Source organism: Danio aesculapii, chromosome 16, assembly GCF_903798145.1.
Source record: "Danio aesculapii chromosome 16, fDanAes4.1, whole genome shotgun sequence".
Lineage (NCBI taxonomy): Eukaryota > Metazoa > Chordata > Actinopteri > Cypriniformes > Danionidae > Danio > Danio aesculapii.
Window position 1 is genome coordinate 25592122 of NC_079450.1, and position 17869 is coordinate 25609990.

The 17869-nt window shown below is 35.9% G+C and overlaps 1 protein-coding gene across 13 annotated transcripts in view; it reads left to right on the forward strand.

The window, feature by feature from the left end:
* ptk2ab (protein tyrosine kinase 2ab) overlaps positions 1-17869 on the forward strand; it is a 119718-nt gene that overhangs the window by 42643 nt on the left and 59206 nt on the right. For 12 of the 13 annotated variants that reach the window (XM_056475855.1, XM_056475850.1, XM_056475849.1 and 9 more), the window contains 11 exons: positions 1639-1865; positions 3742-3908; positions 8989-9076; positions 9657-9736; positions 10097-10159; positions 11133-11187; positions 14292-14432; positions 14589-14666; positions 14765-14863; positions 14958-15075; positions 17643-17682. In XM_056475855.1, coding sequence (XP_056331830.1) covers positions 1671-1865; positions 3742-3908; positions 8989-9076; positions 9657-9736; positions 10097-10159; positions 11133-11187; positions 14292-14432; positions 14589-14666; positions 14765-14863; positions 14958-15075; positions 17643-17682 — 1124 coding nt within the window. In that variant the 5' untranslated portion in view covers positions 1639-1670. Of the gene's footprint in view, positions 1-1638; positions 1866-3741; positions 3913-8988; positions 9077-9656; positions 9737-10096; positions 10160-11132; positions 11188-14291; positions 14433-14588; positions 14667-14764; positions 14864-14957; positions 15076-17642; positions 17683-17869 lie in introns of those variants that run through there. The other variant, XM_056475856.1, reaches the window with a different exon arrangement.

Here is a 17869-nt window from a genome sequence, read left to right on the forward strand (position 1 = left end):
TAATCATGTGGTCCTGAGATTGAAGAGAATGATTCTGTAATTTGACTGCTGTTTACGTTTCTTCTCAGTGATCAATGTCTGTGTTGCTGCTGATCTGAAAGCGTGTGAAAATACCACACTTAAAAATGTTCTGTCGATTGTTTGAAATAAATAGTTGTGTGAGAGGACTCTGTAGTTGATTTTATTAGTCACGTTGAGTCCATAAAATCAGTTAAATCCTCTGCTCTGTTTGATTTCCCATGTCTTTTCTTTGTGGCATGTTTACAGTTTCCCTCTTCTCTTTGGAGGAGATTTACTACTGATCACAGAGCTGTGCTTCCCTGACAAGATGTTCATGAGAATCGCAGCTTTAGCTGAATCGTGGTTATGATTTAATTTCAAATAATCATGCAGCCCTATTTCTTTAGAACATATTCGACTCATAAAAAAAACTCTGGTTATGATAACTTTAAATGCAACAAACAGTGGCTTCAAAATGAGGACAATGGGCTACATACTTAGCTAGTGTTTTTCAGCCAACGGTAAACTTCCGGTAAAAGGTTTCTGTGACTATTTAAAAATGTATAAGGTTCTTTTTACAGCATCGACATCTTAATGTAATTAAAATACAATCAGTTAAATAAACTTAAGCATTCATTTAATTGTTCAAGCGTAAAACGAGATTTTATCAAACCTCTTTATCTGCTTCAGAACGCAGCAGCACGAGTGGTCTTTGATGAACCCAAAAGAGCACATGTCACTCCGCTACTCACCCGTTTGCACTGGCTGCCAGTTGCTGCTCGCATCAAATTCAAATCTCTGATGTTTGCTTACAAAGCGACCTCTGGCTTTGCTCCTTCTTTTTTGCTCTCACTTCTGCAGATTTATGTGCCCTCCAGAAACTTGCGTTCTGTGAATGAACGTCGCCTCGTTGTTCCATCCCTAAGAGGGAAGAAATCACTTTCCCGAACTTTCGCATTCAATCTGCCCAGTTGGTGAAATGAACTCCCTAACTACATCAGAACAGCAGAGTCACTTGCTGTCTTCAAGAAACGACTAAAAACTCAACTATTTAGTCTCCACTTTCCTTCCTAATCTGTAACTGCCTCTCTGGCTATACCACTAACTGTACTCTCTCTCAAAAAAAAAAATAATAATAATTTCTAATGCTTTGCTTCTTAGACTTTGCACACCTGAAACTTGTCTATAGCACTTGTTCACTGCTGCTCTTATAGTTGTGTAAATTGCTTCCTTGTCCTCATTTGTAAGTCACTTTGGATAAAAGCGTCTGCTAAATGACTAAATGTAAATGTAAACCACGTAAACTCCAGCGCCGTCAGTGGCAGCAGGCTACCGCAGAAACTCATGGAAAATGTTGGGGTAAAATAATTTTTCATATTTTAAAGACATGGCGAGAAAAGATGGAATTTAATGTAGTGCTTCTTGAACTGTCTGAGACCCACTTTATATCATATATCTATCAGGCAGTGAAGATCACAGATTTTTAAAGAAAACCGATCTTAAACGTGGTCATTTTGTTATGAAAAGAGGTTGGGCTGGCTGTCTGAAACTTAAAAGTCTGTGCATATACCACATTGTGGGTTTTTTTATTGAAGCATCGCCTTTTAAGTTTTACTGATAGTTTTATGTTTTCCACAGAATATGACGGACAGTTAGCACCCACCAAAGCCATGGCAGCGGCTTACCTGGACCCCAACCTGACCCATGCTTTGAACCAGGGGGTCAAGCCTCGCTTCAGTGCAGGGATGGAGCGGACGGCTGGGGCTCTGGAGCGCGTGCTCAAAATCTTCCACTACTTCGAGAGCAGTAGTGAACCCTGCAGCTGGGCCAGCAACATCCGACACGGGGACTCGACTGATGTCAGGGTGAGTCTGCAGATCAGCTGCCACTGTGGATTATTCAGGATAGAAGATGCAGCACTTTTAGTAGTGACTACATTGGAATATATTGGTTTTGGCATGCAGAGAGAAACACAATGTCATTGTCCTTAGAGTTCTTGGCCAACGCTGAGGCATATAATGTGGACATACATAGGCATAGCTGAACAGTAAGTATTTCTGCACATAAAAATGATATACCGCGTGTCTCAAACACCATTGTGTCCTAGTTCTCATGTAAATACGGTGAGTGTAAAGTCATGGCCAAAAAACAGGCCAATCAGAACAAAATACAGACTCTGACAATATACTTGGTATCATTGATATGCTTCCCCCAGGCAGATTTTGATTGGCCTACCAGTGAGATTATATCAGTAGTGTTTTTACCACTAATTTTTTTGACCATGTTTATATGGCAGATTTTAAAAGATTAAGTGTTGTTGATATTTCCAACTATACTTTAATAAGTAGTTCTACATGTCAATCTACAGTTGAAGTCAGAATAATTAGCTCCCCCATTGAATTTTTTTTTCTTTTTAAATATTTCCCAAATTATGTTTAACAGAGCAAGGAAATTTTCACAGTGTGTCTGATAATATTTTTTCTTCTGGAGAAAGTCTTATTTGTTTTATTTCGGCTAGAATAATACCAGTTTTTAATGTTTTAAAAGTTATTTTAAGGTAAAAATTATTAACCCCTTTAATTAGGAAACTTTTATTAAGAAATAATATCAAATAAACTTCTAGTTTCCCAAAATGAAAGCACACATTTACAAGCATGAACGTGCAACAACTTGCATTCAGAAATTAATGTAGTCTTACTGATAAATAACTCTGTCAGCATTCTGCACACACTCAAAGCAAACAATGCATTTAAATATTAAAGGTGTGCGACCCAACTTTTTGGATTAATGGCATACATCATTTATTTTGACCCATGTTGACCTTTTGAAGGCAGTGAGTAAAGAATGACATCTTGATATTTGACAGTTCATCTGGCTAATTGAAAACCGTGTAACTGATTGCATGTAGCCAATTGCACCACATATATTTTTTATGCGGGACTATAGAGCATATTTCCTTTGAGCTCCAGGCTTTTCAGCATTATTCAGACTACAGCTTGCGATGGCCTGGAAATGCTAGTGGTAAAACCCCCTCAGACAATAGCGATGCGTCTCTAAATTATTTAATGGGGTTGGTTTTTGAAGCCAAATAGCCATGCGACTTCAAAGCGCATTGTCCTGCTTTCATCCCTCACACAGCCAGCGTTGTCCCAGTTTTCTGCGGTTTTACACAGGTTTACATCAGACACTTTTTTTTCCTCTTATCAGATCTGGTCTGAACTTCATCCAAACCTGGCCCACGCTAAACACACCACTGCCACGAGCACACACTAACTCCATTAAAGTAATATATTGCTGCTGACATCTCAAATAAAAACTGTCGCAGTTATTGCAGGTGATTTTTTTTTTTTTTTTTTTTTGATAAAGCCTCATGATTATTCTCTAATATTATATTTGTTTTTTATATTAGGAGTCAATGATGTCTGTAAGGAAATAGAAAAGATAATGACCATAATATGTAATTCATCAAAACACTGATGTGACTATCAGTTCTTCCCTCCTGGCTCATGAATTTTGCAATTTGCATAATAAATTAAATAACAGCTTTTCCGTCTTGTTAGACATCATATATTATGCTTCAGCAGACTCTATTTCCCTCTCTTAAATTTATTTGAACTTACTGACCCATTACAGTACACATTTAACACAGAAAGATTCAAATGAAACTCATCTGGTTTTAAAGAGTCCTTACTTTATAGAGTCCTACTGTACACCTTGTCACTCGTATATTTGTGCTTTCAGGGCATTATACAGAAGATTTTAGACATCCATAAGGTGAGGTGCGTGTCCTGCTTCGGTCTGCGCTTGAGTCATCTGAGAACAGGAGAAGTTCATTGGCTTCATCCAGATATGGGCGTTTCTCATGTGAGGGAGAGGTACGAGCACAGCCATCCACAGGACGACTGGAGGTGAGTCACTGTTTTAATGTGCAGATTACAGAAGCATAAAAGCATTGTTGAAGCTCAGGGAACATGGCCTTTGACTTGGTTCCCTTTTTAGTTGGTGCCATGTTGAGAGCATGTGATCAGTTGCTGTTTTACTCTGATAATAGTTCAGAGCAGGTCTGTTTTTTTTTTTTTTTTTTTTTTTTTTTTTTGAATGCTCACTTCTGCGATGAGATAATAAAACAAATAAAAAAGGTAATCTCTTAATTATCACCATTTTTCTTACAGTTCTGAGGAGTTAGAATTGGGGTTTGTGAGATATAAGATGTGTAAAATTTTAATTTTGCAGTTATTTGCACCTATGGTAAATATGAGCAAAGAAAGCTTTCAAAATGAATCTTTTTTTTTTTTTTGGATGGGGGGTGGGGTGTTCAAAGAACTTTGCTTATTTATTTAAATTCACTCTTATTTAATTAAAATGTAAATTATATACACGTCTTCTTTCTGGCAGACTCTTAGCATCTCCATTTGATTGAAACTACATTGCCCTGATGGTGACAATTGGAAATAGTCAGTGCATTAGCTATTGTTCCTCACAGCCACTTTCTATTTTGTGAAGCTCAACAAATTAATTTGCTGCACATCTAAACTGTATTCATTGGTTGGAAGAAAACTGGAGTTTAGCTTAGGCTTTCCATATATTTATGATGTATGGCTGATCAGTTTTATGCTCATAGTAAACTAAATACCCTGGAAATAAGATTTATAATAATTTATAATAATTACAATGTTAATAAGAATGGTAATATATTTCAGGCATATTTACCAGGCCCCCATTTTTAAAGCCTTTTATGCTCATGTTTAGCTAGGGTTAGGGCTGTGAAATTTCTAATTGAGATTTTTCTGACAGATATTGCGATTGCGATTTAATTTTGTTAGTGCAAACACTGATTCTCAGCCAATCACAGACATTTCTGTTGAACACAATGGCAAATCAGCAGTGTTTAAGGACGTGCTCAATACCGCTTAAATGTTCGGGAAATGAACATTAAGTTTCAACACCAATTGTTTTCGAAATTTAGTATTGTGACAACCATACTTTGTAGCACTTTTTTTCGGTTTTCTAGGTAACTTATAATTAAAGTAATTAGCAATCTGGTTACTTTTTACATGCAGTAATTAGTAATGTAAACAGATTACAATCTGCTTCAAATAGTAATTAGTATTTTTTTATTTATTACTTTTTTTTTAAGTACCCAACGCTAATTCTAAATTCATGTTTTATATATCTATCAAAGTGGTGTGTCTAGAATTGAAAAATCTGTTTAAATATTCAATATAACCTCAAATGTAAAAAATTCTGTCTGCTCTGGGGTTTATTTTGTGTTCCCTACTTGTTCCATATTGTTTGTTTCTGTCTGCAATTCAATCAACCCTCCTCTCCTGTGTCTGAAATGCGCATCTTGACATCTGTGACCACTGTGATGTCGTGGCACAATATTGTGTTTGATATTATTTGTTTTTGGTCTGCTACTCCCTTCTGTCAGCTTTAGGTCTACTGACTGAAATACTGGCCTAAGACCATTCAGAAAGCTGTTAAATTATGTAAATCTTCTCTTGTGTAACGGTATAAAATCGGATTCTTGTTCCAAAGCATGTACATCCAACATATAGCACTATATGTCTTGTTCTATCTGGCCCGTGCATGCTTTATGAAGATGACACTACACATCGGTCTGCTCTAAAGGATTATTATGAGTGAATATGATGTTCATCTTTAGATGTTTGAAGGATGATATAATAGCATATGAATAATTCATGTGATGGGGGCGAACAGTTCTGCATCTTAATGAGGTTGACCAAGTGGGCGGAGCTTTAGAATAAACATGGCTTAGTGAGTTTTATCTTAATGAAGCTAAATAAAGCAGTCCTTGCTTAATTGCTCTATTGTTTATATTCCGCTCATGGAGCCTGAGGCTTGTTTCACTCATCTTTTTTTCCTCAACCGTTCATTATGAATGAATGGGCTTTTTATGCATTTACGGGGAAGTACGTGGTTCAAAGGATGAGCTTGATTCTGTTTGCCCTCTGGCATGTCTTCATAATGGAAAACAGAGCTCTGATAATACATGCAACATTTGCTTTAAAGCAAGACATTTTACCCTCTGCAAATGCAGATCAGCAGGTTAAATTCCTCCTCTTCAGTTTCTGCAGAACTGCATTGGATTTGACTGCTGGCTGACTCTTGCTTTTCATTGTCTGTGATCGTATTTCCCAAATGGAATAATGTTATTATTCAACACAGCCTCAAGTACACTTTAATAAACGGATCTAAAACTGAAATCTAACCTTGATCTGGTTTTGTAATGGTTTTAACTTTGTATTGGTGGGTGTCTGTAGAAGAATGTTTGTGCATCTGTTTTACACAATCAGATGCAGCTGACTGGATAGGGATAAGGACACTTCAATCGATCGGCCAGAGATCGGTATCGGCCAATAATCACAGTTAAGGACTCGATTGGTACTCTTTGATCTGGCCGATCTCATGAACCGATTGCAAGTGTTATGAGTTTACAAGCAGAGAACGACACAAGTGCGCACCCAGGTTATATATCCAGATTACAAGCTACAACACGTGGTGTGTTGAGGCGTAAGAGATCACTGCGCTCCCAACACAGCAGCTTAAATACATACCGATGTGGTGCGACCACTGTTTATACTTACTTTTGGCGACTCGCGCGAGTGATGATCTCTTTTTTTTGGAAGTGCAACCTTTGTATATCCAGTGTTTTGAGCTGCTGTGGCGCAAGCTGAACGATCGCCCCTATCTAGTGTCCAACTGAATGATCTCTCCTGGAAGCTCCACAAGTCTCCCACATATTCATAGCGGTCAAGTTTCAAGAAAGAGAGAAGCAGATTTGACCTGTCAGTGTGTGCACATGGCTCCTGAATAGCATAAAGATAACACAAATAGTGGATTTCTTTTTTTATTTTAACAGTCTTTTATTAACTTTAACCTTATTGAAAAGAAACGGTGTAAAACAGTGTCATAATAAATAAAATTGTTTAAAATTAAATTGTTTTGTTTGTCACATATACAGTAGTTAACTATTTACATTTCAATCCGGCTAGCACCGCAAGTACATTTCAAACTTGTGGGAAGCACTGAGTATATAAACTTTGGAAAATACAAGTAAAAAAACAAAAACATTTAGATTTTTTAAAATTTTCAACATAAATCAGAATAGTCATTTTCGTGAAGCGCAAAAGAAGAAAAGTATAAACATAGATTGGAATGGTTTCTTCTTTTTCTTTCTGGACCCAAGTTTAAAAACTTCCACAATTAAGTTATAAAAGCCATTTTAGGCTCATGCTGCTTATAAGGACTCAAGAATCAAGTCAGATGTCTATATTAAAACAAAGTGACAGCCTAAGCTCAAGCATAATGCAGTCTTTTTTTCATAATGCATTACAAAGCTACTCGAAACTTAGTTTGTCTTCATGTTTTGAGCATCATTGTCTGAGGCAGATGGCAGCAGGTTTTATGTACATCATCCCCAGCCAATTTAGACAACATTGTTTTCAATGTTAGGCAGGTGCCACAGTTTTCTGCCTCTTGCTCAGGTAGAGAGATGTGTGGAGCTAATTTGTCGTAATTGAGAACAGACAGTGAGCCAGCTGTGAGAGAACGGGCTGCGATTTTTACCTCGCAGACAGACAGATGCTGGGAGCAGCCACTGATAACACTCTAATTGTGTTGTCTAGCAGACTTTAGAAGATCGAGTCTCACCGGCATCTCTAATCAGTCACATATGAAAGGGAAGATCGGTCTGGAATGGCTCTATAATCTGAACCACCACTGCTGTTAACAGGCGACAAATGTCTTTATGTAAAATAAATCTCTGCTGTTCCCAGAATGTGTCTGTGAAGTTTCAGCTCAAATTTTCCCATAAATCATTTATTATAGCTTGTCAATTTTGACCCTATTTGGGTGTGAACATAAATACACAGTTTTTATCTGTCTCTTTAAATGCAAATAAGTTGATGCTTTCCAGAAGAGGGCATTATTCTCACACTCCAGAAACAACAAAACAAGCTAATCTTGTGCAGCCAGGATGTCAGAAATGACCATAAGGAGATTAAAGCCTTAGGTGTACACTTTTAACCTCAACCCAAAAGAGGTTACGAATTTTAGACTGCACATTAACCACACAGTATATTTTAAAAGACCTTTAGAAACACCTAAAATGTGAAGTGACACTTTTGTTGAATGTTAGACTATTTTAGAGCACTTGATGTTGAAATATTGTCCACTAATTGTGATGAGCTGACCCTCATTAGTAAAGCAGTCCAGCCTTTTTTTTTTTTACTTTTTCTGGCGTAGATATTGTAAATCTGCTGCTTTTACAGCTAGTAAACAGAAGTGATGACTGCAGAACTGTTGCAGTGGGTGAAAAATTGTAGATTAAAACATGCACAGCGCCCGTCTTTACATTGTTTTATATACATTGATAAGCATCGTAAATTGATGGTGAGTAGTGGCGCCGGTGTGCATACCCTCATAGAAACATTGTTTACAATTACTTTGCATCTAGTGTGCAAAGGCAGGTACACCTCAAGCCAACACCAAAAAACTACCACCAACGAAACCCAACTGTGTTGTCCCCAAGAGGCGGAGGTGTCTTTTCGCACCGCCAGTGGGGGAGTAGTCTGTTCATACATTTGAGAAACGTAGCGAAATTACAGCCAGCCTCTTTGTGTTCCATCTTGACTTTGTTTACTTGCTACAACAGTTCGCTATGTCATAACGTTAATAACCAATCACAGCCCTTTTTTCAGTCAATGCCAATTTGACATGCTGAATCGGACCAATGAGCTCCGACGTTAACCTGATGAGGGGAGACATGTGAAACCAACTAGCCAAATCGACTCTTGACCGACGAAGTGGCCCAATGGCCGAGCATTGGCTTGGTGTGTCCCAGGCATAAGGGGTGGTTATATATGCAGGGTGTCCGCGGGGTCTTAAAAAGTATTAAAAGTTAAGTCTGTGTTTTGCCAGTGGATCATTAATTGTATTTTTTTTGCCTGTTTCTTCTCTCTCCAGATATGAGCTACGGATTCGATACTTGCCTAAAGGATTTTTAAACCAGTTTACTGAGGACCAGCCAACTCTCAACTACTTTTATCATCAGGTGATGGATAGTTTAATCTGGCTGCCTGTGTTCTGCTGCCAAACCTCTGCTAATGTCTGCCTTCATAGATAGGCTTATTACTGTATTTCCTGTCTGCCAACACCACACGCATGAAACCTGTCAAGAGCACACCAGGCATATTTCACACATGCACACACAATGTATATATAATTTTTTGAGTTTGATGCAATCTGTGAATTACGAGTGGTTTAATCTTTAAAGCTCAAGGTCTGTGGTTTGATTTCTGCCATGTTACAAAGATCAAACCATATGCTTTCAATCATAATTGTAAAATGCTTAACCAACAGGTTACTGAGCTTTTTAGATGTCTCAGATTTGTCATATTATAGTCCCACAAATCAGTTCCACTTGGCCCCTATGTGGTGATGAATATAAAAGTCAAGCAAAATAGAAAGTACTGCAGCATCAGTGCTATCAGATTGTATAATGTTTTGGCAGGATAAACAAAGAGCAAATTCTAAATCAGTTTGTTCCAGAGGACGAGTGAAATAACAAATAAATTTCATTATAATCTACCCTTTATAGTATGGTTAGGTCTAATATTTCTCTCTGTTTTCAGGTGAAAAGTGATTATATGATGGAGATTGCAGATCAAGTTGATCAAGACATAGCACTTAAACTAGGCTGCCTTGAAATCAGGTACAGTTTGTGTGTCGCATGTTTGGGCGTCAGTAATTCATCAGCAAATTTTATATGCCACAAAAAATATGAAACATTGTTTAAAACCGTTTTCACCATTGATAATAGTAAGAATTTTAAAGCACCAAATCATCATATTAGAATTATCGTGTGAAGACTGGAGCAATAATTCTCTGTTATTGTAATAACAGTTTGATTTAATAATGTATTCTTTTAAAAGAAATTGAAATTTGTATGACAAAAACTACTGTTGAGCCATTTACTCTTTTTGAGTTTTTTGAATGGTAGTATAATTGCGTTTTCCCATGACTTTTAACAACTACTGACCATTTCACATAAACTGATTCTTCTCTGTTTCAGGAGGTTTTTCAGGGACATGCCTGGTAACGCCCTGGATAAGAAATCAAATTATGAATTATTAGAGTAAGTACATAAGAAATATATATATATATAATTTTTAAAAAGTTAAAGAGGCTGTTTGTATAATTTAGAAAGTGTTACTATAAGTGATATTATATTATATTATATTATATTATATTATATTATATTATATTATATTATATTATATTATATTATATTATATTATATTATATTATATTATATTATATTATATTATATGTAGTGTGTTCTTTATTTGTGTGTCACTTTGTATTTAAGCATCTGCCAAATGATTAAATGTAAATGTAGAACTGCTTGTTGAAGTAAAATACTTTTGTTAAAGGGATAGTTGACTTAAAAAAGTAAATGTACTCACTATTTACTCACCCTCCGGTGGTTCAAAACCTTTCAGTTTCTTTTTTTCTGTTGAACACAAGAGAAGTATGTCAGAAACCAGAAACTATTGACTTCTATAGAAAGACAAACAAATAGAATGGAAGTCAATGGTTTTTCGAAATAACTTTTTTGTGTTCAACAGAAACTGATTTGTGAGAAGTGAAGGGTGAGTAAATGATGACAGAATTTCCAGTTTTGCGATGCACCCACTCATTATGTTGTCAGTTAAATTTGCATGTGTTCTCATTCGCATATTACTGCAGCGTGCCGTAGAACACTATTCACTCATGATGTAATGCTGCTAGTGTACTTCATTTCAAGTTCACAGTTGACTAAAAGGAGATCTGTAGGTCTTTGAACCATCAGAGGATTCCCCTCCCTCTCTTTTTCCGCCAGATTGTGTGTACTGTATATGGGTCAGAATAACTAGTCCGTGTTGCTTGGCCCTCTGAAACCTGTCTGATCTATTTTTAGTGGAGTATAATTGATCTTTGCGTATCTCCTTCAGTGGTGCAGGATCTTCTGCTAGTGCTACTTCCCAAAACCAGTTGCTTTCTCATTTCTTGTCTGCTATTTTGCTTCCTTTTAAAGGCTGATGTCTGTTTGTATTCTCTCCCTGCAGGAAGGACGTTGGTCTGCGGAGATTCTTTCCAAAGAGTTTATTAGACTCAGTGAAGGTAATAAGATGTTTTTTTGATGCTCTTGCCATAACTTTCTCAAAACGATGCTTGTTTTGATTTATTGGATGTGAGAAAATGCTATTGTTCGGGCAGAATCGATGTTATTACCTGCCTTGCTCTCATGGTCTCACTCCCCTCGAGATGCGCTGGCCCAGTTCTGTTTTCTCTCTTTCTTTCTCTCTGAAGAAGCCACTGAAGGGAACCATTCTAATCAAATGCAGTTTCCTTTTCTACCTGACCTACCAAGTCTGTTTCAGTTTTCGGTATGCTGTCGAACGATGGCTGAACCCATAAGGAAAAAATATGACAGTTTTTTTATTTTTGTGTGGGAACAAAAATTAGGCTCTGTTTGCACTGTAAGAAATCAAGCAGTTATCAGTTATATTCAAATTCATAATGAAAAACCAAACGTTCACATCAAAACCATCTTCTACATCAACACATTTGGAAAATTAACATGGATTTGTTCTTAATTATTTATTATTATTTGTTTATTTTAATCTTGTATATATTATTTAATGTAAATTAGTAATTAAATAAAAAAAATGTGCCCCCTTCTTCCCCAGGGTTTCTGCAGGGTCTTTAAAAGTCTTAAAATGTCTTAAATCTCAAAATCCAAATTTTAGACCTTAGCAAGTTTTAAATTTATTGATATATTGTGTTGTAGATATTAAATCTTTTTTAAACAGGTCTTAATTTTCCTTTGTTCATGTATAGTGTATATGCCGAAGTTAATCGTTTCCGGTAAATTGGATGCCAATGCAAAATCAGCGCGTTTAAGGTCTGTTTTCTTTAAAAATCAGCGATCTCCACTGGCTAAGTGATATCCGATATAAAGTGGGTCTCAGATTGTACAAGAAGCACTTCATTAAATAACATTTTCCCTGCCATGTCTTTATAATATGAACATTTATTTTACCCCAGTATATTCAATGGAGCTTCTGCGCTAGCTTGCCGAATCTGACGGGCGCGTGCGAGCAAACGGCTTTTTGTCTCGTTTTACGCTTGAGCAACTAAATGAATGCCAAAGTCTGTTTAACTGATTGTATTTGAATACCCTATTGCTACCAAATCTGGATAAAACCCATACAATCACCACCAATCATGTCAATAAAACTTTATAAAAATTTAACAAAATAAAACTTTAACTTTTTATTTAAAAAGGTCATTTTTTAACTTTATTTAATTTATTTACTTTATTTTCATTACAATGACAATTGTTTAAAAGTTCTCCATTTATTTACTGCCGAGGACACTGACCTGGACAGATTGTTGTGCATAAATTTAGCTGGCAGTTTTAAAACTTTTAAAACATTTGTTCATTTTTCTTTTCAGTTTATATTATAAAAAAGTGTGTGGATACTAGTAGAGCTTGCTTGCTTTTACACAATATTTACATTTTTGAATGTTTTAATATTAATATATTATTGTATTATTAAATGTATTCAATTATAATAATCTTTTTTGATAGGGCAAATAAAAATCTTTTCCCTCTGGGCCGTTTGAAAAATTCCTCAGCCTTTAACCCTTTATGGGTCTAAAAGTACATTCATAATGGTCTTAAAAATGTCTTAAAAAGTCTTACATTTAACTCTGTGAAACCTGCAGAAACCCTGTACTCATTACATCATGAACTGAGCTGTGACAATTGCAATTCAGTGTGCTAGCATATGGATGCTGAGAGTGACTAATAATATGAATGGCGTTTGTGTGTTATCTGCGTATTTTGTGGCTTTTGCTCTTCCCTTTTGTGTTTTACATTCCACCCCACAGCAGCCAAAAATCAACTCCTTTCATTGGTTGCCATGGAAACCCAAACCCATGTTAGGAGGGAAGAGTGAATTACTGACCTGTTTTGGGGGATTCAATTGGAAAATCTTTAGATAATATTCTGCATTTCTTATGGTGTAGACGCTGACTTTAACAGGCTAATCATCAACTCTGAATAATGAGAAGTTTTTATGATGGTGTTTGCATAATTTGACTGCTTGTTTACACTGTTAAAGATGAACCTGTTTGTCAATTTATTTTTTTATTAAGACTTCTTGACAATTCTGACTTGTGATCATTTTTTGTTTTAGTTTTTTTTTGCTTTCTTTAAACACGTGTGCCATCAGAATTATGTGCAGGGCAAAATAATCTAATTTATTAAGAAATAATAAATAACTATACTTTATACTTATAAAAAATAAAAAATAAACATTTATTAAGAAAAATTAGTTAAGGTCCATGATGCACCAAAAAGACAGTTGTCAGTTGTCAGCCAAAGTCAGGCCACTGGTGCATGAAAATGACAAATAATAAAAGCAAGCAAATTTTTAGGACTGCATAAACAGAATGCTTTTAAAATTGTGCCATCTTACCTGAGCATTTCAATAGCTGAATATATTCATAACCACTTGAGCCATCTGGAATAAAGAAAGTCAACATAATTAATATTTATAACGCTAATATTTATAAGGCAGAACCATAAAGTAGTCCAGAGCACTGTTTTTTTTGTTTACAGTGTTTCTAATGTTTCCTTCATTTGTATTTTTTTTTAAAAGTCAAAAAAATTTTTTTTTAAATAAAATAAACTGTTTAAAAAATCACACATGCATTAGAATACAGAAAAAAATGCTGTGTTATGCATGCCAGGCCAGTAGGTAGTGATACAATTTTGTAAAGGAAAAACACCTGAATACACAGCCTGTAGTCTGCCATTGTTTGTATGTCAGGATCTTGAAATACATATGCGCATGATGTCACAAAACATTTTCACAATACTTTTTACAGTTTACCCCTTTAACTTTCACTTCAAGACAGTTTGTTTTGATCAATATATTTAGTTGAAATGTTTTCCTGACACATTTTGGGTTTTGTTTTAACGATAACCTAAGGACAAAGGGTCAACAAGGCAGTTACAATCTATGTTAGAGGGATAAAAAAAAGGGGAAAAAAAAAAAACAAATGTGAATTAGGTGTGTTTCCGTCAAGTTGTTAGTGTCTGAGCACTGTAGCAAATTTTAACAGGAGAAAGTATATATTAAATAAATCACAACCTTCACCTTTGAGATTGTAACTAATAGCCTAATTTGCTGTCATTGTGTTTCATTTTTCAGGCCAAATCCTTGCGGAAACTGATCCAACAGACGTTTAAGCAGTTTGCCAATCTAAACAACGAGCAGTGTATGCTCAAGTTCTTTGAGATCCTGTCGCCTATATACAGATTTGATAAGGAGTGTTTTAAATGTGCTCTCGGGGTGAGTGGAGTGTAGTTTTGAACACATTTGCATGTAATATAACTCTCTTGTTGTATAATCTCTAAATTTAACTGCAGTGCCCTCTGTTGGCTGTAAGGTGAATAACATTGTGTCTATGAAGTGTTTGAATTGATTGTGTGTTGTTGTGTGTGGCAGTCGAGTTGGGTGATATCAGTGGAGCTCGCCATTGGTCCTGAGGAGGGAATCAGTTATTTGACAGACAAAGGCTCAAATGTAAGTACTGCACAGTCTGATGATGGAGAAATGAGCTGATAGGCAGTGTTTTGAATTGAATTGAATTGTTTCTGAAGTGTGTGTCTGTTTCTATGTAGCCAACACACCTTGCCAACTTCACTCAAGTGCAGACTATCCAGTTTGAGGAGCGGGAGAGGAAGGGCATGCTGCTGTTGGATGTGGCTGGAGCACCTGAGGTAATAAACAGTTGTTTTTTATTGTGTTATTTTGATTTTTGGATATGAATATGGTAGAGTTTTGGACCTTGTGTGTTTCTTGTACTTTTTTCAGCCTCTGACTGTAACAACTACTACACTGAACACAGCAGAGAACATGGCTGATCTCATTGATGGGTACTGTAGACTTGTTAGTGGAACTTCCTCATCGTATATTGTCCGTGTACAGAAAGGTGAGAACACAAGCACACACAAAACATATACACAACTGCTGAATTCAATTCATCTTTATTATTGTAGCACTTTTACAATGTAGACTGTGTCAAAGCAGCTTAACATAGAGGAAGTTCTAGTAAATTGAAACTGCTTCAGTCCGGTTTTCACAGATGAAGTTCAGTATAAGCCTAGTGTTTAAGTGCGTCAACATATAGCACCAAGGTGCTCACGGCGACCCAAGTTCGATTCCCAGCTCGAAGTCCTTTACCAATCCTTCCCTTCTCTCTGCTCCCCATGATTTCCCGTCAAATCTCCACACTGTTCTATCCTTTAAAGGTTAAAAATCCCTAAAAATCATTATAAATATATAAAATAAAAATATCAGATATAACCATATTGTCAAATCACAGCTTAGATTTACACATAAACATGCAAGTCAGATTCTGAATCTCTTGCACACAGCCACAGCCATGTTTACATGCACACCACTGTGCTGAAAATGTACAAAAATATATGTATTTAAATCCTATTTTGTCCCATTTTACATTCAAAACAATGTAAATTGTGTTTGCAAGACTTTATTAATAAATCTGTTTATTTCCAGATAGTGATGTCAAAATGAAAGAATTTGTGTGTCTAACTTTGAGTATTTAATTTATCGTGTCAGGTGTGATGTGAAATTAAACATTAAAAGATAAAGAAGAATAAAGTTATGCTCAAATATGATCCTCTCAATATGCAGCACTGATTGTAGGACTTCATCTCGTGCAGCAGAAGCAGAGGAAACATTTGTATAATTCTTTGTGTCAAAAAAGCATCCCTTAATGCAAAACTTTTGCTCTATCTGGATGTGTTTAAATCCACAGTAAAGCAGTGTTCCTCTCACATATCACATACATACTTCTGTAAACACAGAAATCACATTCAGGCATTTACATACTAGGTGATATCAGCATAAGTGTCAAAAATCTGCTGGTTTAAGCTTTTTATGACCTTACATATTTACATGAGCATGGGCATTGTCTACTTATTAAGCATTATTAGGTTAAGAAGGGCCATGTAAATGCACTCACTAGCTGGGCTTCTTTCACCCTGTTTAATGCATGTTTTGAAGTATCGCATGAAAGATCATTGTTAGATAAATCCCTTAATTCACCAAAAACATTTACGCTCGCTTAAGGTGGTTTTAGACTTGTGCGAAAAGGGTTGAATGCAAATAATGGAAGAAAAAAACACATTTTCTAAATAAACTCTGACGTAGCGAACATTACTACATTACTACACTAAAAAATGACACTTGCTGCTTGTTCAAACTACTTATTTATAATGAGCTGAATCAACACAAATCTTCAGCTTTTTTGCAACATCTTAATTATGTTTAATCGACTTAAATTTGTAAAAGAAAAATAATAAGTTGACTTAAATCCTTAATGTTGTACCAACAAATTGATTGAGTGGAACCCAGTGTTTTTTACAGTGTACATGACTAATCAACTGTCTCCATTATGCTTGCTTTGGTTACTGTTAGTAACTAGAGTAGGCTTGCACCAGCCGTTCATAAGTTCTTTCTTAAACTGGAATGTAAAATCTATACTTGGGGCTTAGTAACTTAGTAACTAGCTAGTTTGCAACTAAATTTGTTCCAACTTCGGTTACATCACATGTTCTTAAAGCAAACCATAGTTAGTAGGTCGTAAGCTCTCCTCAAAGTCATGCGTAGGCGCATTGAATGACGTAATATCTAATCAGAAGCGTTTAAATTGTTAAGCTTCTTTAAAATTCTTTAACTAATGCATCTATACAGTATATAACTGTCCATGGAGCTAAATTAAATGATAAAATGACATTTCTTTAGTACATTACAGTCAGTCACTAATAACAGACGACGCATATATCTGCATCGCGAGCCATGAATGCAGGCAAAATAGACAAGAAGTTATCAAAATATTAAACTTGTTTGTTTAAATCCTATATGTGAAAGAGGAAAGAGCAGGGAGAAAAACTCAGTCATAAAAAAATTCTTGTTTTAATTGATGGATACGATTAACAAAAAACACTCATTGAAACAAAATTAAACTCTTCTTTCTCAAACCAAAAAAAATGAGATTTGGGAGGAAAATAAGGCTGTGAGTAGAGGAAGATCATTCTTCACTATCATCACGAGCTCCTCTATGTAAACTAATCTCAATGTCTTCTCTTTTCTACCCTTATACATGGGGGGGGGCCATAAATATTTAGTTGGAACGTACTTGGCGATACGTTTAAACTAAGTTCATTGGTGCAAAAATATTTAGTAGTGCGTAATTTGTAACTTGGTGTCCCTTAAAGTCACAACTAGGCTACGTTTTAACTTGCGCACTGCTGGTGCAACTGGCCCTAGGTTATCAATACTACAATATCAGCCGCTCTAACAACTTAATAGAAACAAACTTAATTTGCATTTGTTTTTTTTTGTTTGTTTTTTTGTGAACTTTGAAAAGAAACCCTGCTACTGTTGCGCACATCACCTCAGATAATGGATCTCATTCAAATAATCTAATTATTTGACTTTAGCTTTAACGTTTATTTCTCTGTTTGTCAACAGAAGGAGAGAGAGCACTTCCATCAATCCCAAAAGCACCAAAGTAAGTTCCTAAAACTGTACCCTAAATATATATGTATTTTCAACTAAGTTTTTCTTTAGGAACAGTCAGTTTCTGTTTGACACCCTTTGGCCTCTTTGGCTCAGACATGTGGAATCTGTCAGTTTACCCTCAGCTAATGTGACCCGCAGCCCAGCTCTCATTAAGGTGACTGTGGTGGTGCCCATCT